At 37.1% G+C, this 24,618-nt stretch overlaps 1 protein-coding gene across 4 annotated transcripts in view; it reads right to left on the bottom strand.

Annotated features, from left to right (window-relative positions):
* The window catches only part of LOC111425866 (myelin transcription factor 1), a 168,692-nt gene that overhangs the window by 58,822 nt on the left and 85,252 nt on the right, over positions 1-24,618 (bottom strand). For all 4 annotated transcript variants that reach the window (XM_023060155.2, XM_071194241.1, XM_071194242.1 and 1 more), the window contains one exon: positions 20,185-20,254. In XM_023060155.2, the coding sequence (XP_022915923.2) occupies positions 20,185-20,254 (70 nt within the window). The remainder of the gene's footprint in view (positions 1-20,184; positions 20,255-24,618) is intronic.

Consider the following 24,618-nt stretch of genomic DNA (forward strand, 5'->3'; position numbering starts at 1 on the left):
CATTAACGGTTCATATAAGAATCTAAGATTTATATCGCCGTAAGTTACAAAGTAGGGGAACAAAACTAACTGGTTAAGATTACGTAAAATCGCTAAAAATATTTTTTTAAAAAACTTTTCTTAATACCATAAATAAGAAATAAATCGAGTTCTTGCTCTATTAACTTTAACTTGTCAACATGTCATAAAATTAATAATAAAAATAGGACATCTTGTTGCTGTATTACAAAATATAATCATTCTAAAGATGAAAAACCGAACCGACCCTCTTGGTTTATTCATAAAAGGGCCGATCCCTTCTTAATAAGGATAAAAATTACTCCGTGGGACATGCTGATTAAACAGCAATCACCCAGCCAAACACTTGCCACTGCTCACTTCCTCCAGGTCGATGGCGCCAAAGATTATATCTCCAGGGCCCAATTCATTTTCTTTAAAGAAAAAAAAAACGCCATCACCGCCAGAAAAGATCAGGGGCAACGTAGGCGTTTAAGAGGATCTTACCGGATGTCTTGATTCTTTGCCACGTAAAAGGGATAGGGAGCATCATCTCGCGTGCAGAGATGAGAAAAAAGGGACGAACGAAAAAGCTCTTCTCTGCTGAGAAGGAGAGGTTGCAAATAAAAATCCCCTACAGGAAGGGGAGATTGTTATCGTATCCTCTAATTTACTTATTCTCTCCTTAAGACGTATTTACAACACAATAGGATTGGGTAAAAAATATTTTAAGTAAACTAAATGATGGGTATTTTCCACAATAAAGAGCAATTTATTTGTGAAAACGTCCGGAAGTAGTAGGTAATTAACATAGCTTTTCATAGATAATATAGAAATATCCCTGGGCATAAATTTTAAAGCTACACCACGGCGACAGCGGTGGCATTACTCGGAGACGCTGTCCTAATATATCAAAGGCAATTGTATACCCAGGTATACGTGTAAAGTCGGCGGCTGCGGTGAAATGTCGTTCAAGCATTAACACGACCCGGCAGGCAATTACTGAATGCATCATTGTGACGACAATATGTAAAGAAAAGAAAAATATGGCTCTGCGCTACCGTTGTTTCGACAATCGTACAAAAAGCTCCGCATTAATCACATAAACTCCACCGAGTCCTCTTCATTTATTTCTCTCAAACTAAAAGCTACCAAGCAATTTTTGTTTTAATTAATCTACGCTCGATGCTCATTATTATGTTTCTTATCCATCTCGAATAATTTACGAACCAAATGGTTTAGTTCCATCAAGCGTACCGCGTACGGAAGAAAAATTGCAACAGAATCCAATTTGTCGACAATCAAGGGCGACAAATCGTCCGAGGCGACGCACATCTCGTAAAGCGAGGAAGCTTTATGCGATAACACTGAGAACGCCGTCTTTCCCCCGTCTTTTGAAAAATGCCCCCTAATTAGTCTCCAGGGCTAAGAACTCATGCCATATCTTCACGTACGAAACGTAGGAAAGGGGGACGTTTGCCTGCCGTCTGTTGGGAAATGTGAAAGAAAGTCGCGCAAAAGTTTCGGTTAGAAAAAGAAAAACGACATTTTACCTTTTTTCTTCACCTTAATAAATGTTGATTTAATACTATTTTTAACATTTTCTCATTTTGATCTTAAAGTTTTCTGTGTTGATCTTGAAGTTCTCATTTTGTTAACAATGATAAAGGTATATTTTTCATCTAAGATTTTTTTTTGTGAGGTTGTTGTCCTGTTGAGGTCCCTGGCGTAATCCAGTGTCCTTAATTCCGTAAACAGCGTCAAGTGTTTGCAGACAGGGGGCGCGGTCGTTCCGCCCTCACCTCGAGAGAAGAGCTCGTATCACAGATGGAAATAACCTATTTAAATGCAAATTCCATATTTGTCACCTCGCCGGAGAAAAACTTCGATCTCGGTTTTTTATTTTCTCTCCTTACCTTTTTCCTTGGAGAAAATTTCCATCTTCTTCTTTCCAACATTTTCAAAAATATTTAAACATTTTTATTAATATAAAAAAAACTAAAATAAAGCTTTATAAAAGCACCTATTTTGCTACAAAAGAGTAACAATAAGTATTGTTGAAAAAACCTCAAGCCCCTCTGCTCTGAAGTTAAATCTGCGTTGATCCCCGTCTAAGACGGATGAACGTGATCCCATTATGTTCCTTAAGAAAGCTGATCCCTTGTGAAGTCGACACCATCGGCGGCTGCCTAACGACTTCGCGTCTTCTGTACGGATATTAACATCGTCTTTGTCGCCGCGTCAAAGGGTAGAGTAGACGTATCGACGAAACCACTTGACATGTGTAAAGTTCACTCGGGGTACGCAATGTCGCGGTTTAAGGGTGGTTCGAAACGTGGTAGGGAGAGATTGCCGTTGCCTTTCCATGCAGATAAAACGACGGCGACCCGAAAAGCGCCCGCTGTGAGCCGGCGCTGCAGAGAGATTTCAATATCCATTCATCTATCATACGTCAGGACATCAGACAGGTAGAAATAAGCAATACCAGCCACAAATCTTCCATATCTGATCGTTCTCTCGAATCGACTCAAGACTTGGGTGTACGAGAAGTAACTTTTTGATATAGGAAATCTTTTTAAAGGAATTTGTGTATGGGGAAAGTTTATATCACGATATTTTTTAACTTTATAATATATTTTTTTTAAGAGGATGAAATAAAGAAAATGATTAAGCGATTAATGTCCCTTTTTATGTAGAGCAAATAGACCCATTTAGGAAAGTGATACATTGACATTGGGCCAATCCTTCGAACAACCGAGAGGGCGAACGACCGAGGACAAAGGGCAAATAAACTGACCGGAAGTCCACCGAACCCGTTCGACCTGCAAATAAGATGTTCTGCCGTGATACTCTCCCTTTCGTGTTATCTTCACGCCGTTACAATATTTGCTCGATGATACCGATGTTTGCACAATCGACATTTCCGTGTATTCAGGAAGCCATTTCAACCTTGAAATCTTTACAATATATTTTTTATTTAAATATAATCATTAACAATTCGTTTCGAGAACTGACCGGTTCGATGAGTTTTAGTGGAACTTGCATCCCCAGGGCGACAGACTCTTAATGGACTCAGAGAGATTAGAGACGTGGATGTGTTGAGCATGTAAGTGGAGAATGATGTTCGGTTTAACTGGCAAACGACTTGTCCCTGTTTTTGCCAGGCCCTATTATGGCGTTTTTGCGTTCGAGGACAGGAGTGTGTTAATAATCGGATTTAAACCTAAAAACCTTAAACTTCCATTGGTCCTAAAAAGAATTAAGAGATATTTTTTTACTATGTAATGGCACATTTATCAATAATCGAAGATATTTTCTTCTTTAATGTACAAATCATTTTTAGGTTTACACTTATAACAAGTAAAGCATGGCCTAAATACATTTTTAATTGTAATGTCAAAATTGTACTCCAATATATGGGAGAAAATTATTGCTTGAGAGGCGACAAATCAGGCAGAAGCAGATATTGAAAAGATGGGAATAAGTAATTATGTTGTACTCCCTTTAAAGGTACCTGTGGAGAAGTTAACAAGAATAGTTAAAAAATTGGTAACTAAAGTACTCGTTAATGTCCGCTCTTTTATTTTTATATTTCTTGAAGACCAGCTTTTTGCGCAGAAACAACAGCGGGATGATTGATAGATTGAACTACAGTATTTTGTATGCCATGAGCTGTATGCTATGTTGGATAGATTGCAAAAATTAAAATTATAGTCCAACAGATATGAGAAAATCATTGCTTGAGAGTGGAAAGTTGCTTCAATCAGAAGCAGATATTGAAGAGATGGTAATGAGTAATTATGTTGTACTCACTTTAAAGATACCTGTGGAGAAGTCGACAACACCAGTTGCATAACTGGTTGCTAAAGTACTAGATAATGTCCGCTCTATTATTTTTACATATCTTGAACACACCAGCTTTTTGCGCAGAAACAACAACGGGATGATTGATGAACTATAGTATTTTGTATGCCATAAGCTGTATGCTATGTTGGATAGGTGGCAAAGGTATATACTCAATATTTATCTACATAGGTTAAGACCAATTTTAGTTATCTAACAGGAAGAAGAACTCCTTAAAATGATGATGTCATCAAAATCAATTAAAGCACTTCATATGATTTCCTAGTCATGTGTCAACTGATACATTTGTAGGATTTTAACGCAAAAATCCGTAAAGTTGCTATTTAAAATCTTTTGAACCATACTTGCTACTTACGACCACAAACTAGGACTCTGAGAATAGAGCCACAGTGTTTGATGACAATCATCCAAGCACAGTAAAGATTAATGTTAGTCTAGTTAAGTTGGATGCAAACAAATATGAACACAATTCACATATTTTTCTTTCTGAAACACTTCTACTATCGTATTGTGGAAATAAATTGCTTTAAAGTAGACAGGCTGGAGACCAGCTTACTTCCAGACTACTTAATTTCAAAAAAATTTTTAACCACACTTACTCTTCAATATTATAGTAGCTACAAAAATAACTATTCAGTGTAAATTCTAGAGATGGATTTCTCTTTACTCTTAAAATGAACAATTTAAAAAAGTCTAAAAGAATCCATTGGTATTCTTGGGGCGTTATTGAACGTAGCGTTCAGAACGGATTACGCACATTTTATAAATTCATCACCGGCCTCCAAGATACCGTCAGGATCGACCGATATCCTTTGTAATCTTATCAGAGTTTAGTAACATTTTCTTATTTAAAACTTTGTAACTTCCCTTTGCTTCATAATGCTTGCGTGTACAAGTAATTTTAGAGTAATTTCGCTTTATTCTAATTGACATTTTTTCGTGGAGAAATTTTTATCGCCGTCGTCATTTTATTATGCCACAAACCCGCGTGGCACGTCTTTGCGGTTGTTGTTTAATTTAAGAGGCAGGCTGGGGTTTGGTGCCCCCTTCGCGCCCCCGCTCAAAACTCTGCGGCAGATTAAAACTTCATCCCGTGACATCGCCCCGGGCGCGCAGAAGGAGGTTGTACGCTGGCTTTTAATAAAAGGAAAGGTCGTATTGTTCCGCGCAAGCCATCACGGTTTAATTTTTAATGTAATTTAGGAAAGGCCGACGCGACCAACGCGATAAATCCACCTCTAACCAGCTAAGGGGTAACGCCTTCAAAGCTTTATTTTGACTGGCAACAAACCGCCTAAGATTAACTCTTTGTGGTCAACCACCACACACTTTATAAATTAACACATACCGCATATACCGTAAGAATGTGATGACCATTACATTATTTTATTGTGAACATTTTCCCTAGTCAGCAAGTTCTGCTTTGAGCAGCATCACGTTTACGGGCTGCTAATTCGGAGAAAAAAAGGGGGGAGAAAAAGGTTCCTAATTAAGCCTCTGTCGCAAAACGTGGTGGAGCTTTTCAAATCGGCCTTAATTTTTGGCCACAACGTCGTCGTACGTCTTCTCCAAAAGCAGTCCCCGGGGCAGCAGCCGGCCGCTGCCCCTGACGCCCGTCGCCTTGGAGACGACAAGACGCGAAGGGACGCCCCTGAGAAAAAGTTAATTTTCCGATGTGATGAATAATTTGAATTCGAATTCGAGCCAGTTGAGAAAGGGCTAACTGCGGAAGGGTTGACGCGGTTCAATGGATTGAATGGATTCTATTTGGATCATGAAGAAAATTTGATAAAAAATAGGCTACCTAATATTACATTCAGTTTGATATTAATTTTACTTCGCAATTAAATCGCGAGGAAATAGAGAAAGAGAGAAAGATCGTCGGTAATCACTTCAGGAAGCGCGCGTCGTCGAAGAACAATCCGCAATATCCGCCGCGACGAATTAAAATCTCTTCCTTCGGCAAACACGGTGTCGGAATTGAAACGGAATTACGCGTTCGGATTTTAATTCACCGTTAATTACTGAGACCCATTGTACGGTTGCCAAATAAAAGTCGTTAGGAACGTCGTCTCTTTGGCTCGACGACGAGAAATGGGATCGGAGGAGGGCGTAAAAACCGAAACGCCAGAAGGCGCTTCGTCGCACCCTTTCTGCTGTTACAGGAGTAATTAGGGATGCCGCGCAGTACGGCACCTGCCGGTGACGGGATCTGCACCTAAGACGACGCCTCCTCTCATCGGTGTTTTAATTACGATCCATTATGCTAATAATACGACCCTGCTCTTTCAATTTTTCATCGTTCTTTACGATCATCTCTGCTGGTGGTTTGATGCAATAATTGCTTTACCAGATGGTGGTGGCAAAATCATCCCTACAATTCAATTTTAAATTGCTTACCTTTAAGGAAGTTAAAGAACAAATCTTACTTTTTTATCAAGTTAATTACGTTATCTTTCCTACAAAATAAAGAAAGAAAAGTTAAGGGTTACTTTTACTATCTATCCCCTTATTTAACTTACAATTTAAGATAAAACTTACATTTTATTCGAAACACCTTTTTTTTGTAATTTTTGTCTGGATTACCTCTATTTCATTTGTTGGGCCAACTAAAATTGTTATCCAAAAAGTTTTTGAGGAGAAATCCCCCGTTGCGCTTAAAGCGTAGTGGATGGGAGCAGCCAGGCGAACTGTACAACGGAGGAGGAGAATAAGAGAGACTTGCAGATGAGCGCTTGGAGGCCGGGCAGAGATTACACGTGAATTATGGCACAAAGATATCTAATTGTAGCCCCCAGGCCTTCGAGGGTGGCGCAACTTGACCCCGTCTTCTTCTCGTATGCCCATATAACCGACCCGTTACTGGAGGCGTTGGATTCCCTTCTCCTTCTCACAGCCCATTTACCGATTCAGTACATTTAGCACCACCACCAAGGAAAACCACAGATAGTATCCAGGGCAGTGTTTATATGTAGTATTGAATCAAAAGTTTAAAAGCCTACATAGTTTTTCTCGGTTTAAAACAAATTTGTCAAAGATCAAGCTTGGTTTTGGATCATTTAGCTTCCGGGGGCGAAAGCATTATTAACGCCAGAGCTAAACCGACGTGCACGAGGTGTGCCGCTTACTAATTTCAATAGATTAACCGCGCGCACTTAACCCATTCGCCCAAATCGAGTTATTTGTAATTAACCAGAGGGTTGGTTGGTTGGGTTGGTTGGTGGTACTGTTTGAACGTGGTGCCTACAGCGAAAGGTCGATTCCGTTATCTCTACGTCGCGACGCCCAGCGTCGTCGTTCCCTTTCCGGTAGCGTACGTGCGAGCTGTACCTTGGGCTCCTGTACAGGTTAGCCGCTGCTAAAGATTAATGGGCGACCGCTTTGATGGCGCTAATTTATAACTAATGGGTGTTATCTCGCGCGAGCAATCTACCTACCGGCGGAGGAGGTTAGTAAAAGCCGCGCATTTGTTGTGCGTTGATTCAATTTATCTTCGGACACCCACTCCAACTCAATTACAAGAAGCAATTTATTCTAGAAAAAAGATATTTCTTAATTCAATAAATAAATATTAAAATTCTGTTGTAAAAGCAGACACGTCCAATTTGTTTTATACAAGCTATACTATTGCGTGATAAACTCGACTTGAATGGAGCAAAACGTATAAGAGGGCTTTTGTGAAGGGCTTTTCCTTCGGTGTATATATCCTATACGGCCGTAGGGGTCTTTTATCGCCCGTAAGTCTGTAATACGTCGTATCACGGGTCAGTTCCGGGTTGCGACGGAAATCGTGCGTGATTTGGCCAATTTTTTCGCACTCTTTTCGTCTCCTAAACTGAGTTCTACGTCAAATTACGAAGGTTTTCGATCCAATTTATCTTGATTTCATTTATTTAATATACGAGAATGTTTCTATATATAAATTTATTTATTATTGCAGTAAAACCTTTAGCTGTTGTTAGATTATTGTATATTTTTATTGAACAAGAATTAGCACTAACGAATTTTTTGTTATTAATTTATTGTTAAAAATATTTGCATGGAAATCTGCATGTTTTCGATTAATTTCGCTCAAAAATGTGACACTGGTACATATTTGTTCCATCAGTGTTTTTCAACGGCCATATCTGTCCCAGTAGTGCTGAAGAGCAAAAATTGTTCTTTGTCTTGCAGAATGGCTAAAAAATATCTAACCCAGAAAGAGTTGGAAGAAGAAATCGACAATCTTTCCAAAAAAGACTGCCTTCTGAAGAAGAAATTCCATCCAAACGACCAAAAAATAACAACGATATTAGTGAAGATCAAGGTTCATCAAATAGCTCTTCAAATTCCTTTTCAAATTCGGAGGAAGAGCCCCAACCAAATAACAAGAATAACGATGATGTGGTACACTGATATGATAGCGACAAAATCGCAAATTTTCAACCCAGAAGAGCTATGCCTCAAGTTAGAAACGCAATTGTATTAGCAAAGCTGAATAGGAGTTCACCCAAACTTGTTTGCTTTTTGCAAGGATCTCGAAAAGTTTATTCTTGTACATTGCTCAAACTACAAATAAACGAATCAATGTTAAGAATGCGAAAAATCGGAGACAATGTGCTGCAACGGATGCGTTTAAGATCATGGTAGTCACAGGGTGTATGCCAGTGATGAGCTACAATCGCCTACCATCATTTCATGACTATTGGTCCAATAAGAAGAGCATGAGAAATAATTGTATCAAAAATGCGATAAGCTCGATCGTTGCACATATGTAGAAAAGCCAGAAAATCCCAGCAAGACGTACTATGTCGACGAGTTGATCGAGTGCTTGAAGCAAAGGTTTCAATCAGCCTGAACTTTGTGCTCGCATATGAGTACAGACGAATTCATGGTGAAGTTCAAGGGCCGGTTATCGCTAAAACAATACTTGCCACTAAGACCCATAAAACGGGGAATAAAAATTTGGCAACTTTGTGATTCGAAAGCAGGATTCGTCTACAACTTTGATATATGTATATGCCGGTAAGGATACTTCAGGTACGTAAGATGCGTTTGTCTGCTTCGATCGATTTTTTACCTCAGTAAGGTTGTTCTATGATCTGCCGTTTGCAGCTGTGGGCACTGGCATGCGAAATAGGAAACATAGGAGATAGCAAAGTTATTGGTACTGGATCTGGAATATTAGCTTGTTTTTGGCTACACAGAAAGGAAGTCCTAGTCCTCAACAATTGCCATAAAAACGAATTTTCTTCAGTGAACCATAAATTACAAAATGGCGAAAGAGTTTCTTTAGAATGCCCTCAAGCTATTGTTGATTACAACAAATTTACGGGGGGAGTTGATCTGTACAATCAGCTTACCACTATATACGATTTCGATCATAGGTAATGCAAATGGTGGCCTAAGGTGTTTTACAAGCTACTCATGACATTATAAATGCTTGCATAATATACAATGAAGTTCGCCATAAGAAGGAATCTGTACTCCCATTTCTAACTAATTTGGCGTAGGAATTGATTGGAAAGGGCAGAGAAAACGCAAAGGTTGTTAGAAAGAGAAAATTAGGACGACCTTCTGCTACAGCAAGACACCTTCTAAATGTCGACGATTAGCCGGTAGACAGAACTTCTCGTAGAAGATGTCATAGATGTTAGCTGCAGAAAAGAGAATTTTATGAATTTTATTTCATTAGTTTGAAAGTAATATTTTGTTTTTGAATAAAGCGTCCCAATTGAATGTTTCTAGTTCTAGTTTTAATTGTTATTCAGTGATAGATTGTTGCATATTTTTCATTAAACTAAAACTAGAAGTAATACTAGACATAGAACTATAAAGTCCGTTTTATCCAGGTTTTAGTGCATTTATAAATTTTCAGTTCAGTTTCTTGTTAATATGATTCACCTCTTTAGTGTTGCGGTTTGTAATGCGGTAAACCGGGTAAGAGTATTCTGATTGAGAGACGATCCACTTAAGCGATGAGAGGTTGCCGACAAGGAACTTTGTTAAATATCAAAGAGCAGCCTATAAACATATAAAACGTCTTGTATGGATAATAATAATTAAATGATGTCTACCAAGAACTTTCTTATAAAAAAGAATCTCGTTACATATTGATTACTTGCAATTTCTTCCCCTTTGTTTTTCTTAATAACAGTTCTGAAAATCGCACACAGACTTTAGAGAATGTAGAGTCGTAGCGAGAGTTATTTACTGGCGACGATGAGTAGGAAATTAAGTGTCAACGCGTTTGCCTTCGCCTCCATCGCTTTGAACGCGAGGTTCCTGCACAGTCATCGAACGGTAGTTATTTCGGTTGGTTGTAAATGAGGTGAACACGCCACGGGGCACAATGAACCTCTCGATGCGGGACGCATCTGCTTCGCGTTCGCAGTTTAGAGCGGGTGGAAGATGGAAGTGTGAAAATCTCCCCGTTTTCAATCCCTCAAATCGGGAAATTTTCAAACAATCAGAATACACTTCAATGGCAACGCTTAGTCATCAATACGGAAGCAAAAATATAAAATACTGAAAATTTCTATTTAAAGAAAATGGTAAATACAAAATTTTTCGTTCCAACTCAACGTTAGTGTTTGATGTAGCATAAAAGAACACAAAGATCGTAAAGCATATATCTTACAATGATTATCATTTACGGTTTGTTAAAGTAGAATCCAAATAAAGGGCAAAAAATAGCTAAACGTTTATGTATACTCAACATATATATTTTCAGTCACTTTTTGTTTTTAGAATTTTATTGAAACGATTTTAATATGATCATAATGTTAATATATTATATTATAAGGTTAAAAGAAAAGGGTGTTGGTAAATTAGCTGTTTTATGAAGTGAAAAGCTCTGACGGTATAGCATATGAAATTTTCATGATGTGTAGACTGAAAAGGTGAAGAGAGGAAACACGTTGGTAGCATAAAGGTAACAGTTTGGTGGCGGCATTGTGCGGGGTAAATAATGAAAAGAAAGCGGCTGAAATCCCCGACACCCTTTCCTGAATGCGAAGTGGCTGCGGCCGACTAACGCGTGAGGGTGTCTCCACAAAGAAGCCGCTTGAAAAATGTTATCTACGTTGAAGTAGACGGCTCGACCCGCCGCCACCACCTGTGGATCCTTCCCGTGCGTGTGTATGCGTACATAAACGGCCGCAATAGAAAATCCACAAAAAGGAGCAGATTTTATTTTTCATTACCAAAAAAAAAAAAATCAGATACGGAATTTCTAATTAAGCTCATAACTCATTATCATCGTTTTCGCTATACAATAAAACGTTCAATAACGCTTCCTTTTTACAGTTACGAAACGACCCCGTTTTTAATTTAAGCAAAAGGTGAGAAAACTCTTCATTTTCTCCCTTCCCCCTCAACCGGTCGATCAGGAATATTAATTAAGGTTATTAGCCCTTCGATGACCGTCCCGCTCCCGGCGTTTCCGCGAAAAAAGTAATTAGTGTAAATCATCTGCTCGCTAATAACGGCGCTGCTGTATGTAAAGCCGAAGGAGGGAGCGAAATCCGGGGAGACGGAGACTTTTGAATCAATATTTGATTGCGGGAATTAGCGCTTTATCGGGATTCTGCAGACCTCGCCAAGCCCTTGATGAAGGTTCACTGATTGTTGACAGCGGCCTCTGTGCCGTACGCGAGAAGAATTAACGAGCATCCCCTCAACGGTCATTGTCGCTTGACCATCTTCCGGTTTCGTTCCACCATCTGCTACCCCAAAATATCCCTCAAAATATTTCTCCTATTTAAGCTTTCACAATATTGATTGAACCCAAGTCATCAATCACTTCTTTAGTAATTTTATGAAAATCGAGAAATACAGAAAATAATATAATATAAACCAACTGGTGAAAATTAACGTTAGTCCAATGACACCAAAGAAGAAAGGGAGTAGCAGCGAGAACTTTCGTGTAACGCAGTCGTACCGTAAAGTTGCAAAGTTCTAGGCGGTTGTTGTACTTCGGACAGTCTTGTAATTAACAGCTGCAGGAACGTGAGCGTGTGCGAAACTGAAAACTTGCCTTTCAAGGAGAATGCATGCGCTGTGACGTCGGCAATTATCGACTCTTAACGTTTGAACTGAAAGCAAAAATTACTCCTGTTATTACCTTAGCACTTTTATACTAATTACAGCACGTTAAAGACGTTGAAGATAAAGGTAGGAAAATTGTCAAGATAGAAAATGAATAGTATTTAAAAATACATTTAATTTCAATAAACATAAGAATTTTTCGATTTGATTATAACATTTTTGATTTGCATCATACAATTCAAGTCATACAATTTCATAGATGGAATAATTTTTGATATCATGAGATTGCTTTTGCCTCCAGAGATCCTTTCCATATATGGCAAGTCGACTACCAAAATTATTATGTTTTGTTATTATTTCAACGTTCTTTTATTTAAAAGTTTCTGAAGTAACTTAGATTTTATGAATTTGTTAACTATGTATAATACGTCAATAGCTTTTCATTTTAAATATGCCGTGCGTCTCTTAAGACGGCTAAACCCGAATGTTTCTAGTTCTAGGTCTAGTGCTAGTTCTATTGCTAATGTAAAATGCAGGGTAAGGTCATACAGATCAAGCAATAAAGAATCTATTTCAATAGATGCCAACGCATTATTATCAGTTCTATTATTGTAGATGAAACTCTCGTAACACTAGTAGGTTTTTGGATAAGCTGTATCGCTTCTACTGATTCCAGGAAACTCATGTGAAAAATAGTAGATGGATCGTCAAATTTCAAAAGATCAATATTAAAGTCTTCAAGGCAAAAGATATTTAGAGATTCAGATAAACGCTCACTAAATGAGGTTTCCAAGATATCGTGAAACTATATCGAGGTTTTATTGCATTTGCGTCTTCATTTTTTTAGCACATCCTATGTCAACATCTTTTTTTCTTTTATTATGACAGGCTGCCAAAATCTGCTGATAAGAAAGCTAAAATACTTTAAATATGTATCTTACATGGACGTACCTCAAATTTATATGATGTTCATCATATAATTGCTCAATTTGATTCATTAAAAACGTTTTCTAAGCATAAATGTGTAAAAGTTTTATCTAGGTTTTAACTAAAAATAACGAGAATACCTTTATTAATTTTTACCTCTTAAAATATAATATAAATTCTACGTTTGCATATTCATACACCATAAGTTACGTACCCTCCCGCACAGATACACTGTAATGCTCTTATTCGGTGCGATATCCACTACTCCATTCCCGGATAAACTCGAGCTCCGTGCTTTTGGTCTCGCCCTTGCCATAAAGCCATAATCATGTGTCTTGATTAGCGGCATTTGTATATAAGATTTCTCCCCCTCTTCGTATTATTGCACTCACACCTCCACCCTTAACATACCCACTCTAGTTAATGTAAATCAAAGGACATTTCTCCTTTAACTCGTTGTCTAAAATAGTTTTGAAACTGATGCAGAAAAAAATCTTGTTGCATTTTTATTTTAAATCGTTGCATTTATAAGTTGTAGCGAAACGTAAACAAAAAAACCGTTTTGTTTTTAATACATATGTGAGGGGGTGGTGATATCGGGAAACATATAAAAGGTTTCCATGTCGGCTCACCCCAAGGGTCTCTTCATTTAAATTTTCAACGTTGGTACGCCGCGGAAAAACTGCTACCGCCGCGCCGTTATCGCATGAATTTTTAAATTCCGGTCCGTCATCGGGTGCTTGCCACCTGAAAAATTGCGTCGAATTAGGGGGTAAACCTTTGTGGACGTCTATTGAAACCGGGACCACGGTCCTCCCTTCTGACAAGCGTTTTTACAAATGATTCCATCCCCCGTTTCGACGCACTGAATTTTCTATTGCTCTCTCACACACTCTCACCCATCCACCTATAGTACACATTGATATAGAGTATGAATCCACAGGTGTTGGCTGAAAAACTGTTTTTTTTTTTAATTCAATTAAAAAGCAAAAAATTGTAAGTCAAAATATAATAACGCGTTTATCCAAAAGCGATGTTTTGGTAAATTGGATGGTTATTTGATCCACAGATATACATTAATTGTCAGGGGAAAAAATATGTTTATAATGTATTAAAATTTGTTAAAATTGATACAAAAATTCTAAAATGGAATAAAAATGGTCTCAAAATCTGTAACGATTGTTACAACATGTTGAAAATCTACAGTAAATTTTATTTCTCATTAAGTAAGATAAAACTATAAAAGGTGCCTAATAAAACCGAAATCCGAGACCGGGACAGAGAAATTCGGCCGAACTCAATTAATCAATAAAACAGTAAAACGTTCCCCCGTCGCCGTTAAGAGTGTACTCGTTGCGGGGACTGAGTCTGGGGGTGGGTTTGGAATGGGGAAGGCCTTGGGGTTCGAACCCACGGACTGCCGCGGGGATGGGGTTGAGGATTCCCCCGAAATGTGCGGTTTCGAGACGCTGCTGCTGGCTGCTATAGCAGGAGAGGAACAGCAGCAGCGCACGCGGCCTGCGGTCGACGAGGAATCTCGTGCTATTATATTGAACACTGGCTTATGCCCTGCTAGCGTCGCGACGCCATTGTCCCTTCAGGAAATCGCTTTAATTTCTAAAACCAGAAATAAACATAATTTATACCATATGAAACATATTTAAAAACAAAATAATATATCGGAAGATAATTCACTTTCTTTTCTATTAATTTTTATTATTGGAAGATGGTCCCCAAGATGAGGGTAAAGAGAAAATAATCGTCCGGAAAAATCGAATGGGCGCGTTATAAAACAATATCGCCCGAAAAGCGATCTCGGTCGCCATAAAGGCGATAATTACGCGCGGAATCGGCGTTTCCGCTTTAATGTCTTTACGACGCTCTCAAGGATAGCGTCTTTCGACTTCTCAGCGCCCTTGTAATTGCCTTGTAACGGTTAAGAAATTGTTTTTGCGCGATTGACGTTATGATAATTGAGACGATGACCATAATCATTTCGTTATTTTTAATCACAAAAATTTAATGTATTTTTATCTCTATCCAAAAATGTTATATTGGTAATCAGGTGCGTAAACGACAATTTTGTAGACGGATGACAATATAATGTTGTTGAGGTACTCTGCGACATAGTTAGTGTCTCGAAAGCCCTGAGTCGTGTAGACTGGAAATTTCTGGTAGTATGAGGACACGCCACCGGCGGTAACGATTCCCGCATTACCGGCCCCATAATGACTGTATTAATGCCCTGCGGGCCGGGCGTAATTTCTTGCCGAAACTTCTCGTTTAATTTATGCGTAAGATATTTCAGGGTTCGCTCTCGGCGTCGACCAACGGACCCCACAACTCTAAAGACGTAGGAGTCGCACGTCTCCAAAATATTCATTTCAGAAACAATATTTTTCAAGATTTAAACAAAAAGGAATAAACATTAATTTACTAAATAAAATTTTTAATTTGACGATCAACACATTCTTTTTGATTCTTGTTGTGAACTGCACAAAGCAATATACTCTACACACTTTAAAATTAAACTTCTGGATAAGTTTTTGGGAGCAAAATATTATACGCTTGTGTTGAAGTTTTTAGAAAATAATTAAAAAAGAGAAGGAAATTTAAGTTTGCTGTTATGGAAGAAGCCCAGCAACCACACTAAGGGTTCAATCGATGTTAGTGACTATACATTCTAGATATTTTTAATGATATTTTATACTCAAACCGAGCTAGCTGATTTGACTAGTGATTATGGAGAATTACTTGTTGGTAACAAGAACAAATATTAATGTAAACGAAAAGAGGTTTTCTCAAAAAATGTTAAAACAGATGCTTAATACTGATTAGATATTGCTGACTTGATGAATACATTGGGAATTGAATATAAATTGTGAACGTTTCCAATGCGAATGGGACAATACGGTAAAAAATAAATATTCCAATAAAATGGAATATTAATTAAAGGAAATATATACAGGGTGATTCACATAAGAACCGACACAGAGCAGGGACATGTAGAGGACAATAAATTAAGATGATTTAACGTAACTTACCTCTATACTAAGTTGTACACCTGAGGAGTTATATTCCTGCAAAGTTGGCTCTTAAATTTTTAAAAAGTTCAATATCTTCGTAATACATTAAGCTAGAAAAACCAAATTTGGTATACGTTATAAGTGTACCAAGGGTATTAATTGGTAGCAAATTGAGATCAATTGAGGCATTTCAAAGGGTTGATTATGGGTGATGGTCCCCTAAATGTTGACAGATTTTTTAACCTTTTAGTGGATTTAATACATTATTACGTCATTTCATGTGGAATTTAATTCTAAAACTTTTTTTACTCTTATTATTTTTTAAAAAACTTTGTCGTTTTCATAAAAAATTCAAATAACTAAAGACATGTATTTCGTTAATGCTACTTAAAATCATCGAAAATTTAGTAGTCGGCTGTGAAATTGTACGTCAAACTTGACAAATAGGTTATAAAACCTTGTTGTCAAATAATTTTATAACCTTTTTGTCAAGTTTGACGTACAATTTCATAGCCGACTACTGAATTTTCGCTTATTTTAAGTAACATTACGAAATAAGTGTCTTTAGTTATTTAAGTTTTTTATGAAAACGACAAAGTTTTTTAAAAAATAATAGGAGTAAGAAAAGTTTTAGAATTAAATTCCACATGAAATGAGGTAATAATGTATTAAATCCGTCAAAAGGTTAAAAAGATCTGTCAAAATTTAGGGTACCATCACCCATAATCAACCCTTTGAAATGCCTTAATTAATCTCAACTTGCTACCAATTAATACCCTTGGTACACTCATAACGTATACCAAATTTGGTATTTCTAGCTTACTGTATTACGAAGATATTGAATGTTTTAAAAATTTAACACTAAACTTTGAAGGCCTATAACTCTTCAGGGATACAACTTGGTATAGAGATAAGTTGCGTTAAATCATCTTAATTTATTGTCCTCTACATGTTCCTGCTCTGTGTCGGTTCTTATGTGAATCACCCTGTATATCCAATAGAAAACTTCGGTTTATTTATGCATCTGAGAGCAAAAGTGAAAGAGAGCAATATTGTTAAGAGTAAAATTTGCTAATACTTTTGTGCTGAAAGTTTTTTTGCAAAATGCTCCAAGTGTTACCATTAACCACTTAAAACAACAAAATTCGTAAAATAGAGTAAAAGCGCAACAGAACAATATTGTTAAGAATAATATTTGCCACAACTATTGTTCTAAAAACATTTTTGTAATATGTTCCGATTCCCCAGTGTTACCACTAACAACTTGTAAAACAACGAAATTCATCAAATTTTCATATTCTCGGATTTTTCTCAATATTTAAGCATCTGAGAGCAAAAATGAATGAGAGTAATATTATCAAGAATAAAATTTGCTACAACTATTGTTTTAAAAGCTTTTTTGTAATATGCTCCGATTTCCCACTGTTAGCATTAACAACTTCCAATAAACAACGAATTCGTCAAATGTTAATATTTTCTTATTTTTCTTGATATTTACGCGTCTGAGGGCAAAAGTGAAGGAGAGCAATATTGTTAAGAATAAAGTTTGCAACAACTATTGTTGTAAAAGCTTTTTTATAATATGCTCCGATTCTCCAGTGTTACCATTAACAACATGTAATACAACGAATTCATCAAAAAATGTTAACATTTTCTTATTTTTCTTTATATTTACGCATCTAAGGGTAAAAGTAAAGGAGATCAATATTGATAAGAATAAAATTTGCTACAAGTATTGTTTTAAAAGCGTTTTTGTAATATGCTCCGATTTCCCAGTGTTAGCAGTAACTACTTGCAATAAACAACGAATTCATCAAATGTTAACATTTTCGTATTTTTCTCGATATTTACGCATCTAAGAACAAAAATGAAAGAGAGCAATAGTGTTAACAATAAAATTTGCTACAACTTTTTTTCTAAAATTTTTTTTGTAACATACTTCGATTCAACAATTTCTGACTTTATATGTAAATCTACCGATTTTTTAACATTGATTCTACCGACTCGACATTTGGCCAGCATAAATTGGCAACGCTGATCACAAACGACAGCAAATTGGGAGACTTTTTGTGTCATACAAACACGTTGTTACCATGTTGGGTAATCAAATGAACCACATTGTATTTCAATAATTGCAAAACTTCTAGAAATGTTAAACAGTTAAGGTGTTGAATGAACCTAAAGATACAGTTTTTGAACAATTATCTTAATTTTTGCCAGATCACTTGGGTGATATCAGTGACGAACAAAGTGAGCGATTATATCACGAAATCAAACTCTTCAGGTTAGTATAACTTCTCTTTATGACAGGAATTGACGATCATATTGGTGATCAAAATGTCTTCCGATTGAAAATATCACAAAGCATTTTACCAAGAAGTTTACATTTGTGTGAACAGTAACCTAAGTTAATTTCTGCTCCCACTCCTCTGTATCAGCTGGAGCCCTTCCAAGAGCTTGTGGTACAGTATCATAGACATATTTTCCATGCCTAGAAAAAGTCAAATCAAGATCTTGTTTTACTTGGGTAGTATTGGATACTCAACCTGCCAAATTAAATAGAGCTAGTTCTACTGACAGGCAGAACTAGCCTATTTAGTAGGAAATTAGAACTAGACAGGACTTCTTGGTTGCTAAGGAAATTTGTTTATTTAGCCAATTCGTCGGAAAATGTCCTAATAGGTAAAACTTCTCCGATAAGTTGATGTCTTAAAGTGACAATGACACCATGAAGAACTCAGCCATAATGTCCAAACCATTACGAATCTTTTAATAAAGTCCTAATAAACTTGACCTCAGACTAGTCATAATATTCTTCTTTTTGCAGTTGAAAAGATATCAAGTAAAGGATTGTAAGTCGGTGAAATATTGATTATAATAAAAATATTTTTAATTTTCTGACATTATTTGTAGATAATTCATTTAAAAACATAAATTTCGTATTCGTACTGTAATGAGTTCGGTTTGTAGGGTAATAAATTACAGTAGACGTTAATTTCGTTTTCCCCAAGAATGTATCATAAGTAGTAAAAACGGTTGGGCTTCGTTTAAGCCTCCCCTATTGCCATATTTATTCATACACATCCGCTCGTAATGGCGTATAAATGGCGGTAGAGACCGAAAGTCGCGTTTTCTATCTAAATCACGGCGACGACGACGGCGGCGGCATATTGCGACGTGCCTCGCAGGGTAAGGGCAGAGCAGGGAAACGGTGGTGCGTTCGTTCCTTCCCTGCAACGCCCATAAATTAAACTGTAAATTACTTCATATAATTTAGCCGGGGCCGTACGCGAGACGTTACTCCTCGGTACCGGGCACATGCGGGCGATATAATAAGTATTTGATTAGTGCAGCGAGATCGTGCCAGGAATTTCAACATTATTGCTATTCCACGAGTTGCCTTCGCCTTCGTCTCTACCGCCTTTCTTATTTCCATAAGATTATATACGAATGCACACCCCTCCAATAATGGGGCGCGCTGTATAAATTTAAAGGCTTTAATGCAAAACGCAGGAAGGTATAATTTCCTATCTTTTCCGTTCTAATATATTTTCTACTCTACAACTACTATAAGTTTTCCCTTAATCTAAACTTAAATAGTAATTATATTAGTACGAATAATAATTACATAAAATTTTGAGTGAAATTGGATAAGAGATTCTATTTAGTCACAGTTTAAATTAACAAAAGATTGGTGTCGATGTAATTATAGTTAATTCGAAAACCAGGATCCACAAGTACTATAACAAACGTCAAGGTAAGGATTCCTCGAGTTGATAAAGGACCCTTAAACAGCCTCTCCTTAATAATAATTCTCGAATATTCTGAGATCTTGCCAAGAGGGACCCCCAAACACGATTTCAACACCGCCCCGTGAGAAATTAACCAATTTATATCAATTCAATCTTCTACATTATTTCGATTTAACATCGATATTTTAGGTTAAAAAAAAGAAAGAAATCTGATAGTTTCGAATAAACACGATCAGGAATAGAAAAAAAGAAGAAATAATTTTATGTATTCAATCACCATTATTCTTATTCTCGCCCAACATAAACCCAACTCCCTTGTGGAATACACTTGGTAAAACTTTTCTGAGAACAATGAAATTCTTAACGGGTCTTCATTCTTTCTCTGTTCCACGCTGACTTTCCCACTTTTTTTATTTAGTCGTTTTCTTAGCGGCCGTTTGAAATGGCTTCTTTCAGACGCGAATTCAAAATAAATAACTGAAATTCTTTATATATTTAAAAAAAAATGTTTTTAAAAACCTCTTTGTGATAAAACGTTTAAGATTTAACTCGCGGATTAATACGAATAACGCAATTAAAAGGAAACTTACCTTCCACTTCCGGTGAACTTGGTGCTTCTAATCTCGTATCTTCATCTAATATTCTTACTTTTGAAAAGCCCTAAAACAAGAAAATATATTTCTAAATCATCAATTTTCACTAAGTTAGATATCACTTTTTCATCAGATAAAAACAATACGGACAGAATAAACTAGGGAAGAGACACACGAAATTGTTAGGATGAGGGAGACAAAAGGGTGCGTGAGTGCGTGTGTTGGAAGCAGGAAAAGAGGACAACTTTATCGGGGTGCCGATCACGCGCGCGGACTCAATAAGGACAATAAGAGTTACCTTTGGTCTTTTCGTTCACTTTCAATTTCCCGAAAATATATCTCGCACGCATCTCTCTTCGCCCAGGAAACTCAAAGGGAAAAGTTGGCCGGCACGTTCGGCTTCGGCCCCGTCGCAATCCATTTACGACCGAAAAGGGGGCCAACCAAGCCGACGTTTATTTGTAACCATCGCGTATAGATAAGACCATCGCGGTCGTATAGTTAAAATTCATTTCCTACCCGCAAAGTGGTCCGTATACAAAATTTTCTGATAGCAAAAACAAGGAGACGAGTCTCTCTCTCAGAGTGTGGTTTACGATTAGCACATTTCGCTTATTTAAATGAGAAAGGGTTATAAATTTTCGCGATAATCTAAAGTTATTGTTTTAGGTTACAAAAATTAAAACGAAATTTTCATTATTCTGTTATTTTTAAGTCTAGTGATTAATATTTCATCCGTTAATTTTCACAGTTGTGTCCCCTCAAAACACAGGAAACGCGGGGTTGGTCGTTATTAAAAATCTTCTCCGATCGCGTCGACGAAAAATTTAATTTTCAACACTGGATGGGACAAACAGCAGGTTTTGAATACGAAAACGACGGGTCCTAAGGGTAGTCCAGCTATAGGGGGAGAATAAGGGATGGACAATGGTCGGCCTATCTTATTTGTCAGAAAACTTTTGGCAGCTTGACGCCAGAATTTTTCCCTGGCGTTTTTGCATGTTCCAAACCAACTAAAGGGGATGAAAATGGAATAGCTGTGTTATATTTTATGTCACTCTATTTAAGTACGGCGTGGTTCAAGCAACTAATTCTTTAAAGTTTTTTTTTTGAGTTTTAGATTTCTAAAATAAAAATGCTTAATATGTATGTAAAAAACGTTCAAAATGTGATTTGTTGTCGTTTTGCGACGTTTTGAAACATACCGTATTTTCTCGAATCTAATCCGCACCCTTTTTACAAATTTTGTATGCTCTTAAATCAAATGCGGATTACAATCGGATGTGGATTACATTGGAAAACCAACTTTTTTTACCATCATTGCATTTTTAAAATCGGGGTGCGGATTAGATTCAAGTGCGGATAAGATTCGAGAAAATACGGTATTTAAAATTTCTATCTCTTTCTGTTTCGATAAAGAAGGAGGACAAAATCAAACTATTCAACAATAACTGGTGAAACCCATTCTTGAGAAACAGTTCTTTGAGCTTTTCTTATGGAAAGAGGAATGGGTCAACCTGAAAATACACTTTTCTGTCACAACTGAATATTGAAATTGTTTGATTTTGCATTTCATGTTTTTACTCTTTGGACGTTTTACCACACTGAGACGTAATGACAGCTTCTCTCATGTTAAAAGGGCCATATCTGATTTTCTAGCCAGAAGGAATGGAAAGCCAAAAAACGTATCAAGGACTGCTCTAAGGTTTAGGTCATGTCAGCCGATAAAGAGAACATCATTGTTGTGATGGATCAGATGAGTTCCGCCATTAAAGGCTTGGATCTCGTTACACATGAAAAAATGTATGTTTCATCACTTCAGACCTTACACTCTTCCTGAATCGTAGACATGAACGTTTCGTCACTTCTCCAAGTGCTTACAATGTCTCTATCATCAAGATATATGTCAATGATATCATTCTATCCATACCAGAAACGAGAATTAAACTTGAAAACTTCTGTACTAATGACTAACATTATTTTTTTAGTATAAAAATCAAAATCTTACAGAATTAATAAGAAACTTTTAAAGAAACGTTTTGAGATTAAATAAATAATTTAGAAATCACACCGTGGAACAAAGGAAATTTAACTCTCAAAGAGCCGAGCAATTAAGAGATTCTGTACCAAGTCTTTTAATAGAAACCGGACCTGGATTTTCTGGGAATACGGCCCAGTCGGGCAAATTAACGAACGAAATATCAATTATCAAATATACCGAGGTTTCCCAAGAGGGAGGGTGGCACAAATGGTGGTGCTGGGAAACGCCAACTGTCGCGTCAGTTAAAATCTTGAAGCCCCTTTTTGACGAGGCGCATTCCTTGAAAAGTCCGCCTGCTTGTCCCATTTTGTGCCAGATTTACAGTGGGGACGTTCATAATCGAGTGGAGCGGAATGAATAATTAATAGAAGCTCGTGGTCAGATCAGTCACAATTTTATTTTTAGAATTAGGGGGGAAGAAGAAATGTATTCAAGGAAATCGAGCCAATAAGAACTAAACGTAGAGTCACGGTTTTGTTTAATAATTATAATTCGAGTGGAATGAATTTTGATTACTTCGGTTTTTCGCACTGTCGCCCTTCGAAGGGGGCAACAGCCGGCCCACTAATTTGTCTTCTTGTACTCGGAGGTGGTAATACATCGTCGGAACATGCGAAAACGGTGTAAAGGAGGCGTCAACGGCACAACGCCGAAATGGAGACATTGCACAGGGCGTGGAGGCCGTAGACCCTTTCCCAAGGGCAGATTTATGGCGTTGTAATGGGGGCAAGTGTTTCTCCCACAAGTCGCCCGACCATCACCATTTTGTCGCCACCGAGGACGACTTCTTGTTGCCTCCAGAAATAAATTGGATTTTGGGTCGGGATTGCGAAATCCGGGCGAAACTACCGCAGTTGTTTCTTTATGTTACCAATTCTTCTTTGGCGTAGGTGAATCTCCTTAAGCAAAGACTTCGGGAGTTACAAAGACTGGTTTACGGTGTTATTACCTTCGATTGTTATGTTTTAAGAGATTTATACTGAGGAGGGGAGTTTTACGGCGCCATTTCATGGTCTAAGGCAGACGAGGTCGTAATGTTGATTCCTTACACAGGGATCTATGATCTGTTTGCTAAATAAATATTTGTCTACTTCGTTTTATTGGGAAAGAAAAAATAGAATTGATGTGCTTTAAACACAATTTATCCTTATCCCGTATATTTAAACTCACTTTCAAAGACAATATGATGACATTAATTTTATATTACCCTGAGGAACATTATAGAAAACAGATAGGTAATTTATTTGCTTATAATGGAGCGAACCTCATACATATGTTAACTATAAACTAATAAATAACGCTTTAAAGCTCGCATGCCCTCTTCATCCCCTTTATAGAAAAATTATACAATAAATCCAGGGGAGATTTTTACTTTAACGGCAATATAAGCAACAGAAAGAAGTGCTTTGGCGGTAAGAATTTAAGAAAATACTAAAATGTTGAAGTTTTATTGTAATTTAAAACCGCATAAGCTCGCTAACGCTTTTTATCGGTTGTTTGAGGGTAAAGTTACATTAGCGTCGTCTCCGTAATTTTACTACAACGTCAGAGCATCGTTTCGCAAGTACTTTACGTCTTCTTTAACCAGCGGGAAACCGGGCATCTTTAAGTAGACGGGCTTTCGAGGTGCTTATTAGAGCTTTTATGTTAAAGCGATACGTAAGTCGGCAACGCTGTTCCCTAATTAATCACGCATTTTCATGTGAGATTGTTCTTGTTTTAACAGGTATTTTTTATTATATTGAATAGAAGTTGATATAGTTTTCTCTTAGGTAATTATTCCTTTAATTTTAAATTAAAGCCTCGATATAACGGATTAACACTGGGCAGAGAGAGTGTTAGTTCAACGAAAAATATAGAATAATCTAACGCTGAATAACAATTAAAAGTAGAACTAACATTAGTATTATAACTAACACTAGACCTAGAATTAGAAACATTCGGGTTTAGCCACAAGTCTCTTAAGACGGCTAAACCCGAATGTTTCTATTTGTAGGTCTTGTGTTAAGTCTGATGACGCACGACTAAACATGTAAAAACATTATTTCCAATTAATTTCTAAAAATAAAAATAAAAAGGTGTAGTAAAGTTTTATTTTTGGCAATTTAGTTAACGCTTTCAATTGCCGAATTTCCGAGGGGTGGATTTATAGACATGCATCATGCAGCAAGTTTTCGTACCAGCGTAGATCTTAAAGATAAGATCGAGCTCCCTTTAAAACCGTAAATTTCCGGGCCGGAGCGTCGGGTCGCAATCGCTCCCGGCCGAGCTTTTTCTTTTCCTTTTTATGTTTAGAACGTACAAATTGCTTTTATTGCCACCGTACTTAATTACAACGACTCCCAGACGTTCGATAACGATTTTCATGACTATACACGGAGAGAACGGTG

The sequence above is a fragment of the Onthophagus taurus genome, chromosome 2, assembly GCF_036711975.1.
Source record: "Onthophagus taurus isolate NC chromosome 2, IU_Otau_3.0, whole genome shotgun sequence".
In the NCBI taxonomy this organism is placed as follows: domain Eukaryota; kingdom Metazoa; phylum Arthropoda; class Insecta; order Coleoptera; family Scarabaeidae; genus Onthophagus; species Onthophagus taurus.